General features: G+C 39.2%; 1 protein-coding gene across 1 annotated transcript; it reads right to left on the reverse strand.

The window, feature by feature from the left end:
* Positions 1-1,509: 1,509 nt before the first annotated feature.
* LOC119589887 (SEC14-like protein 2) lies at positions 1,510-6,075 on the reverse strand. Its single transcript, XM_037938561.1, has 6 exons — positions 5,816-6,075; positions 5,184-5,264; positions 3,775-3,968; positions 2,973-3,133; positions 2,629-2,780; positions 1,510-2,368 (listed from the first exon to the last, which is right to left on the reverse strand). The coding sequence occupies exons 1-6, from the start codon at positions 5,994-5,996 to the stop codon at positions 2,286-2,288; spliced, it is 852 nt and encodes a 283-aa protein (XP_037794489.1). The 5' UTR covers positions 5,997-6,075; the 3' UTR covers positions 1,510-2,285.
* Between the last annotated feature and the right edge of the window lie 3,925 nt (positions 6,076-10,000).

Below are 10,000 nucleotides of genomic sequence, written 5' to 3' on the forward strand. Positions count from 1 at the left end.
TCTGAAAATATAAGAACATAATGACATCATATATGAAACCATAGAAAACTGTACGTGAATGTAAGTGAAAGGTGTGTGAACATACATGTAAGAAATAAATATCGAGTATACCAATACTTTTTCCGCCAAATAAATATTTCATTCATATCTCTATGTTCTGTATAAACCATTGAATATTTACCAAAGAAGGTAATGGAATGTAGAATCATCAAGAGTGTACAGCTCTTGACATAGATATCCTTAACAAAAATACCACAGAAGAGGAAATATTTCCATCAACAATCATATATATATATATATAATATATATATATAATATATATATATATACATATATATATATATATACATATATATATACATATATATATATATATATATATATATATATATATATATATATATATATATATATATATATATATATATATATATATATATATATATATACATATATATATATATATATATATACATATATAATCATATATATATATATATATATATATATATATATATATATATATATATTATATTATGTATTATATATATATATATTAATATTTATATAATTATATATATATATTATATATATATATTATACACATATATTATATTTAAATATATTATATATATTATGTACATATATTATATATATCATATATATTATATATATATTATATATATATTATATATATATTATATATATATATATATATATATATATAAAATCTACAAATACATATAATAGTGAAGTAAATATAATAGAAAAGAACAATCTAAAACCATGTGACATACTGTCATACAAGTTTAAACATACATTCTTCAGAAAGAGAAACAACAAGAGGAAAGAAATCCTTCTCAAGCAAACTCACTCTTTGAAAAAATATACAACAGAAAAAAAAATGAGTAAGCAACGCTAAACAAGACACATAACATCAAAAACTATCACGTGACGCAAACACAACAAAACAAAGTTAAGTGAATCAGATACTACCGTCTAGTTTGATTATCTAAAATGATCACACTACTAATACTCTTTCCTCTGGGATGGAAAGTTGAGTATCAATAACAGTGGTCCTTTTCTTTTCTTTTCTTACATTTTTGACATCTTCATCGTTAACAAAGATAGATTTAACTAAACAAAGAAAAAATCAACATTATTTCAAAAACAAATATTAATAAGTATATATATATATATATATATATATATATATATATATATATATATATATATATATATATATATATATATATATATATATACATATATATCATGATTTGATTTGATTATGAACAAATAAAGCATACATAAAATATATGTACTTGTGTGTGTGTGTATGTGTGTGTGTGTGTGTGTGTGTGTGTGTGTGTGTGTGTGTGTGTGTGTGTGGTGTGTGTGTGTGTGTGTGTGTGTGTGTGTGTGTGTGTGTGGGGTGTGTGCGTGTGTGCGTGTGTGCGTGTGTGCGTGTGCGTGTGTGCGTGTGTGCGTGTGTGCGTGTGTGTGTGTGTGTGTGTGTGTGTGTCTATCTGTCTTGCATGAGTGAGTATAGGTGAGTGTATGTGTGCAACAGATGAACAGATAGACAGAGATACAGATAAATGGATAAGTTAATATAAAAATACACATTACAGGCATTGGAAGAGGTATTAATGATCCTTTGATCTAAGCGAGAATTAACAGGTTTTAAGGAAAGTTTATCAAAAAAAAAAAAGAAAAAAGAAAAAAAAAATACAAGCCTGAGAACCAGTAATTGGGTTCTCATTGTTACAAATGTGGCAATTTCTTTATTTTTTATGCATTTATCAAAAAAGTAAGTGTTCAAGTTTCTATGAACATGCCTTTGGCTGCACACTTGACAATGTCTATGCTTATTTCTTATTTCTTATCTAATCAATGTTATCATATTTCCACACTATAAATGACATAAAAAAGTCTACTCTATTTGCCCACAAGAACATATAGGAAGGTATCCCATTATTTTTTCCATATACATGATCAAACACCTTTGAAAGGTTCCAATTATCAATAAAATATCATCTGGGATACAAAACTGGAACAGTTTTGGTAAAAAAAAAAAAAAAATATTCTGCATTATCTTACCATTAACATATTGTGTGAATGACACGCTATATCCTCTGTGCAATATTTCCCTTATCAAATAAGGATTCTATTGTTTTCTTTGGGGGGAGGAATAAAAAAGTAAATGCATTAGATACACCGACTTCCCGAAAAAGTTTACAATAAAGAAGACCAACTCGTCTTTGAGGAAGCTAGCTGACACCTCAGGATGAAGCTTCCACATTGATTCTGTAAAGCACTTTCTTTGATCTAACATAGCTGAACTCATTGTCAAATGTCACGACATCTGTTAAGAGAAATGGAGAAAAGACATGAGTATTAACTAGTTTTTCAGGATGGTGATTTTTTTATTACTGCATTTTATTAGAAAAACTTAATAATCAACAAAAAATAAATAAAATTAGGCATTTCTTTGATGAAATTTGTTTTAGACTTCTTATAAGACAGCTTCGAATTTGTCAACCCCAATATATTTACATTCCCAAAACTTCATGCAAACAAATAATTCAAAAGAATGTACCGTTGTTATCTGACAACTGTACTTACAAGTTCCAGGCTCCATACACACAAGAAAGCCTTCCTCTGTCACAAGCTGTGAGTTGACTCTTTGTAATGGCACAATTACCTCCTCTTCACCTTTCTTAATCTTGCGAGACACACCGAAGCCTATGTCGAAGTCTTCAGTTCTAAACTCCCACCTGTGAAAAAAGGGCGGAAATTAGCATCATTTCATGCCAACATCCTTCCGCTTAAATGCTTAATTACTTTAGATTTTTACAGTGAGATATAAAGGACCACATGTAGTATACTGATCACTTTGCTGAGAAATATATAATTCCAAAAAGTAACTCATGGTGACTGGTAACTAAAAAATGCAACATCATGCTTACTTCAGCCGTGATCCAGGCTTCTTAACTTCATACTTCAGTCGCTTTTTGCCCCCTTTGCTTAACGTGATGCTGCACAGGTTCTCATCATCATCCAGCTTAGAGAGATTGCTCTTGCTGAGACTTAGATAGTATTTTGTGGGCACTTCACCACCAAGACAGATCTGACGAGAAAGATATTAAGTTTATCAGTTCCACTACACACTGAAGTCAAAATCATAATAAAACTGAATTTGGAGATTCTGCCAGCCCCCTAGACATTTGGATAGATATTCTTGAAAGGCTGGATCTCTACATTTCATTCTATACTTATGTAATGCATTGTAAATGTTATTTTGACACAATCCTTTACAGCAAAATGTTTGGGAAATCTATTGTTCAGAAGCATGAATTCCTAATACAAGACAATGGAATGAGATGCAAAAACTTAACTAAGTTGTGACCCTATACAGTTCTTCAGATATAAGGGATCAAATATATGCTGGTAGATGTGTAAATAACAGACATTACGAGTACAGGTGGAAAGTTTGGATATTTTGCAATTATAGCTGAATTAACTTAAACACTCATGTGTAAGAACTTCTTGTACTGCTACTGGTAGCATGGAAGAGGTGGCACAGAGGTGGCACGGGATTGGGATGATGTATTAGTTTGTGGTGAGTAAATTAGGTGGACAAATCACAGTATCTGTCATCACTACATCCACAGTTCTTTGTGCCAGAGGGGTTGAAAATATATATTGTAAATCTCCATAGACAAAAGATTCATGATTAGAGCAACGTGTCCCATCCATACACAAACTTACCACAGAAGGGCACTTTGGGTCTCCATCAGGATCGACTCGACTTCCGCCCCAGTGTTGAGGAAGCTGGTCAGCATCAATGTCCTTCAGGAGCTCCTCTTTCCAGCCACTGTAGCCGAAGATGCGTATTTTCTTAAGAGTGACCTCGTGAAGGAAGGGCTTGATCACTGCATATGCAAGTGTGAAGACCTTTGGGGCTGTTGGTAGGAGTTTAGATATTGTTTCATTATCAAGGTATAACTGGAACCTTCACTGGAAATAAGTCAAGAGAAGCCAATGTTTAAAACTCTAAAGTCATTGTATGCATGGATACATGTGTGTGTGTGTGTGTGTGTGTGTGTGTGTGTGTGTGTGTGTGTGTGTGTGTGTGTGTGTGTGTGTGTGTGTGTGTGTGTGTGTGTGTGTGTGTGTGTGTGAGAGATATGATCCTTTGATTAAACAAATAATCTAATCACAAATGCTTAATCTTTCACTAACATTCAATTAACATGAAAGGTGCCATTCATTTGTGGTATCATTAAAGTCATTAATAGCAAATCATTATAACACTATTAGTATCAACTTGATTAAATATCTTGATAATTACTATCTGCATAACCACAATCAAAGCCCAGTACTGATCACAATAATAAATGCCATTAATCATCATCAAATTAACAATAAAGTTTATATTGCTGTTGACATATTTCTTGAAATCAATATCACTGTAAAAATACTACTGTTTTAACATATTAAAAAATATAATTGTCATTCTTATTGCCACAGTAATAAAGATAAGAAACTGCTAAAACCAGAGGTCACGGACAATAATCAAACCTCTAACGCCTCCTAATTCCCTCCCTCCTCTCCCTCTCCCTCTCTCACTATCATCATCCCTCTTTCTCTTCCCATCTTCTCTCCCTCTCTCTTCATCTCTCACTCTTTCTTACTCTCTATCCTTCCCCATCTTTCTCTCCCTCTCCCTCTCCCTCTCCCACTCCCTCTCCTCTCTCTCTCTCTTCATCATCCTTATCCCTATCCCTCTCCCTCTATCCGTCTCCCTCCCTCCTTCTTCTTTTTCTCCCTCTCTTCCAGTTCCTCTTCTTCCTCTTCCTCTTCCTCTTCCTCTTCCGCTTCCTCTCCCTCTCTCCCTCTCCTGCTCCTGCTTCTGTTCCCTCTCCTTTTCCCTCTGTTTCATGCTCACCCTTACCCTCATTGGCAACCTTCACCCTCTCCATCACCCTCCCTTCCTCCTTTCTTCCCTTCCCTTTCTCCCTTCCTCCCTTTGGTCCTTCCTCAATTTCTCTCTTCCTCCCTCCCTCCCTCCCTTTTTCCCTTCCTCCCTTTCTCCGTCCCTCCCTCCCTCCCTTTTTCCCTTCCTCCCTTTCTCCCTCCCTCCCTTTCCCTAACCCTTTTATCCTACTAAAACTTACCATTGATGACGTAGGCACACTTGAGGAGCTCTGGGTAGTTCGCCTCGTAAAGTTGCACCAGCTGTAGGATGACGTCCATTGCTGTTGAAAGTCAGAATCATCCTTGTAAATATTATATAAAAATAATTGTGAATAAAAAAATTGTTAAAGAGAGCGGAGATGGTTGATATTAATAGAATTCCTCTCGGTGTTATCATCATAGAGTTAAAGAGAAGATTGCAAAAGATGCGACACTGAACAACGTAGAATAACACCTATTGTTATTTTTCAAGTGAGAGATTTAGATAGATAGGAATAAGGTTGCATCATCCTTTGTTACGGGTATATAACATGCAGTAGATTTTTTTTCTTTCTTTCTTGCATTATTTCTAATAATTTAACTCACCCTCGCATACTCTCACTCTCTGTCTCTATCTGTCTCTCTCTCTCTCTCTCTCTCTCTCTCTCTCTCTCTCTCTCTCTCTCTCTCTCTCTCTCTCTCTCTCTCTCTCTCTCTCTTCTCTCTCTCCTCTCACATCACACACACACTCACCACACACACACCACACACACACACCACACACACACACACACACACACACAACTCCCCCCGCCCCGCCCCCACTCCTCCTACTCCCACCCCCTTTCCCTACCCGGTTTCCAGGTCACGTGGCGCAGCGAGAAATTCTCCAGGTCGAAGATGCAACACTGCTGCGTGACGGGATGACCCAGGATCTGCGTCTGCTTCTCCATGTCCCTTCTCGAAGCTTCCAGGACGCGTATGGTGTAGCGGACGTAATCCTTCTTGCGGACACTCGAGAGCAGGCCGCGCATGTCGCACCCGCCGTAAGGAATGATCCAGACTACGGATAAAGAAGGTTGTTTACTTTATTTTACTTTATCTTACCTTAACTATTTTATTATTATTATTTATTTATTTATCTATTCTATTAACTTTTTTTTTTTTTTTTTTTGGGGGGGGGGGTAAGTGGGTGAAAGGTCATTATTTTTTTTTAACACTCGAAGCACACTATTACGTTATGTTTGCTTTACGTCATGGGGTGAAGGGAATGTAAATCATAAAAAAAAATAATAATCATAAGAAAAATATAAATACAACCCAAGTTTTGCCTTTCACTCCCACTTATTTTCGTTTAGGGTTATTTTCAACGAAAAGAAGACTGACATGAAGCGAATGTACATTTTTTAAAAATATCTTGTTTACTTTAAGTTATACGCTAAACAATTATTTTTTTCAAGCCGTATAACAAGAAACAGTTAAACGGTGAAAAATAAAATAACTATCAATTATTTAACAACGGAAAAATATACTATGTCCATAAAACGAATCAGGGAAAAGCTCCCAGAGGTAAAATAAAAATCAATATCACAAAAACTATAAAAACAAACCTAACCAAACTAACAATAGATGAGACCTTTATATAGGAAAGCCTGTTATGATACAATACACGTACCGCTTGGGGGTACGTGAAGCGCCGACTATGGTACATCAAACTTTCAACTTGTAACTTTCCCTTTCCTTAATTTTTTTTTTCACATTAAAATGGCTTAAACTCCCTTCACAAGAGCAATATTCAAGTGGTTTGATGCTCCGATGATGATTCGTGTTCATTAGGGGTACTGAGTAAAATTTAAGCTTGGCGTTTGATTTTTTTGAATGATTCCATATTTGAAAAAAAAAAAACTTGCCAAAGAGAGAGAGAGAGAGAGAGAGAGAGAGAGAGAGAGAGAGAGAGAGAGAGAGAGAGAGAGAGAGAGAGAGAAGGAGAGAGAGAGGAGAGAGAGAGAGAGGAGAGAGAGGGAGAGAGAGAGGAGGAGAGGAGAGGGGAGGAGAGAAGGAGGAGGGAGAGGGAGGGGAGAGGAGAGGAGGGGAGGGGAGGGGAGGGAGGAGAGGAGAGGAGAGGAGGAGGAGAAGAGAGAGGAGAGGAGAGGAAAAAGAAAAAAAGAGTAGGAAAGGAAGAAAGGAGAGAGAGGAGAGAGCGCCACCTGTAGAAAGGACATGAGGAAAGAAGAGAGACTGAAGGAACCAAGACAGCAAAGATGAAAGAGATAAAGAGGAGAAAAGGAAAAAAAGTAGAAAAAGAGAAAAACGGAAGGAAGGCACAGAGCCCACCACCTTAAAACATACAGGCGTCCACATACGAAAGGAAGACCTAAAGAACCCAAACAACAAAAATAAAGACTCTGAAAGAGGAAAGGAAAAAAAGAGGGATTCGACCTACCGGTCGTCCCTCCTGTTCATGGCCGGCCTGACCGCCTGGATAGGTCTCAGTCTTCAGACACTGATCTATCATGGCGATGCTCAAATCCAAAGATGTCAGCCTCATCCTTCCTCCGCAGATCTGAAGGAGCGAGGGGAGGAGGCTGAACTGTCTGTGATGACGTGACGGGTGGATGTTGGCCAATTTCAGACTTGTTTTATTCATGTGAGAAGGTTCCGAGAACGAGGAAGAGACTGCTTTTATAATGTGTATTCTCTGACGCCATTTTCTGTCTTGTCTGTAACTGTCTGTGACGTTCCCGAAGGTTGTTTCTTCTGTACTGTCTCTTCTGTCTGTCTGTCTGTCTGCGTCGTCGCCCCGCTGTCTTCTGTCTGTCTGCTGTCGGGGCCCCGCCCGTCTGTCTGTCTGCCTGCTGCCTGCCTGCCTCCTGCCTGCTGCTGCTGCCTCTGCCTGCTCCTGCCTGCCCCCACTAGTCAGCTGTCTCTGTCTTTCTCTGTCTTTGCCTGTCTCTGTCTCTCTCTCGTCTCCTTAGTAACAATATCACGAAGATATCATTTTATCTAAGCATAATTAACATCACCTCCAAGCTTATCCATCTAAAGATCAAGATTATATATTCGCCTTTAGCGAACATACTCACTACGTAATCTTCAACCCTTCGCTCCCTTCTTTTCTCTCCTCCCCCTTCCTCTCTCTCTCTCTCTCTCCTTCTCCCCACTCTCTCTACTCCCTCTCTCTCTCTTCTCCTCATCTCTCTCTCTCTCTCTCCCTCTCCCTCTCCCTCTCTCTCTCTCTCCTCCTTCTCTCTCTCTTTTCCCTTCTCTCTCCTCCCTTTCCCTCTCCCCTTCTCTCTCTCTCTTTCTCCTCCCTTCTCTCTCTCTCTCTCTCTCTCCCTTCTCTCTCTCTCTCTCATCCCCCTTCGCCTCCCTCTCTCTCCTCCCTCTCTTCTCTCTCTCTCCCCCTTCCTCTCTCTCTCTCTTCCCTTCTCTCTCTCTCTCTCTCCTCCCCTCTCGTCTCTCTCTCTCTCTCCTCTCTCCCTCTCCCCTTCTCTCTCTCTCCTCCCCTTTCTCCTCTCCCTTCTCCCCCTTCCTCTCTCTTCTCTCTTTTCCCTTCTCTCTCCTTCTCTCTCTCTCCCTTTCTCTCTTCTCTCTCTCTCTCTCTCCCTTCTCTCTCTCTCCCCTCCTCCTCCCCTTCCTCTCTCCTCCTCTCTCTCTTCCCTCTCCCCTTCTCTCTCTCTCTCTCTCCCCCTTCCCCTCTCTTCTCTCTCCTCTCCTCCCTTCTCTCTCTCTCTCTCTCTCCCCCGTCCCTTCTCTCCTCTCTCTTCCTCTCTCCTCCCTTCTTCTTTTTCTTTTCCTTTCCCTTTCTTCTCTCTCTTCTCTTTTCTCTCCAAATCTCCCTTTTCTTTTTCTCCCTCTCCCTTTCCTCTCTCTCCTTCCCCTCTCTCTTCTCTCTCCTCCCCCTTCTCTCTCTCTCTCCCCTCCTTCTTCTCTCTTCCCCTCCCCCTTTCTCTCTCTCTCCCCTCCCCCCTTCTCTCCTTTCCCTCTCCCTCCTCTTCCTCCTCCTCTCCCTCCTCCCTTCTCTCCTCCCCTCTTCTCCCTCTTCCCTCCCTTTTCTTCTCCTCCCTCCCCCCCTCCCTCTCCCTCCCTCTCTCCTTCTCCTCTCTCCCCCTCCCTTCCTCTCCCCCCCTCCCTTCCTCTCTTCCCCTCCCTTCTCCCTCCTCCCTCTCCCTTCCTCTCCCCCTTCCCTCCCATTCTCCCTTCTCTCCCCTCCCCCCTCCCCTTCTTTCTCTTTTATCCTCACTCTCCCTCTCTCTCTCTCTCTCCCCTCTCTCTCTTTCCCACCCCTTTTCCTTTCTTCTCTCCCCTCCTTTTTCCCTCCCCCCTTCCCCCTCTCCTCCCTATTTATATTCCTTCTCTCCTCTCTCACCTTGGTACAAAAAACAGAACAAATATTCGTCATACGAAAAATTAAGTTTCTTTTAAATAACCACAACGATGAACGACCACGGACAAAAAAAAAAAAAAAAATACAATCATTATGAAACCTTTGTTGCGACCCGGATGTAAGTTTGTGTTTATTTGTCAACAGATCAGGCGTCATTTATACAAGAAGATCCCCAATAAGGTGTGAGTGTAATGTAATTTAATGATGAGATTATCGTGCTATCTTATACATCGACCCAGGATTAAGTAAGGGAAAGCATGCTTGCTGAAACCATCTTTTGTTGAATAATTCAAGTGACAAAACAACAATGCACACGCCACTCTGCAATTAACCATCTGTTATGGTTATTATCTACCACCATATACGAAAGTACGTATCACAAAATATAGCATATAATAAAAACTCAAATTGCTTGCAACTGACGGTCTCACGGTGACTAACTCGAGTGTGTTTTACGTTGCAAGATTGTGTTTTAGAATGTTATCTTTCACCTTCGAAGAGTACAGTCTTACATAAATTCCTATCAAGATATCTCTTTGATAATGCACCATTAATCAAGAAAGACTTATACCCTTTCCTCTCAACCCCAGGAGTGCAATAAACCGCTTTATCTAACTCCCATACGGTGTAATTAAGTATCCACAGTCTCCA

This window comes from Penaeus monodon, chromosome 1 (assembly GCF_015228065.2).
Source record: "Penaeus monodon isolate SGIC_2016 chromosome 1, NSTDA_Pmon_1, whole genome shotgun sequence".
NCBI classification, from domain to species: Eukaryota; Metazoa; Arthropoda; class Malacostraca; order Decapoda; family Penaeidae; genus Penaeus; species Penaeus monodon.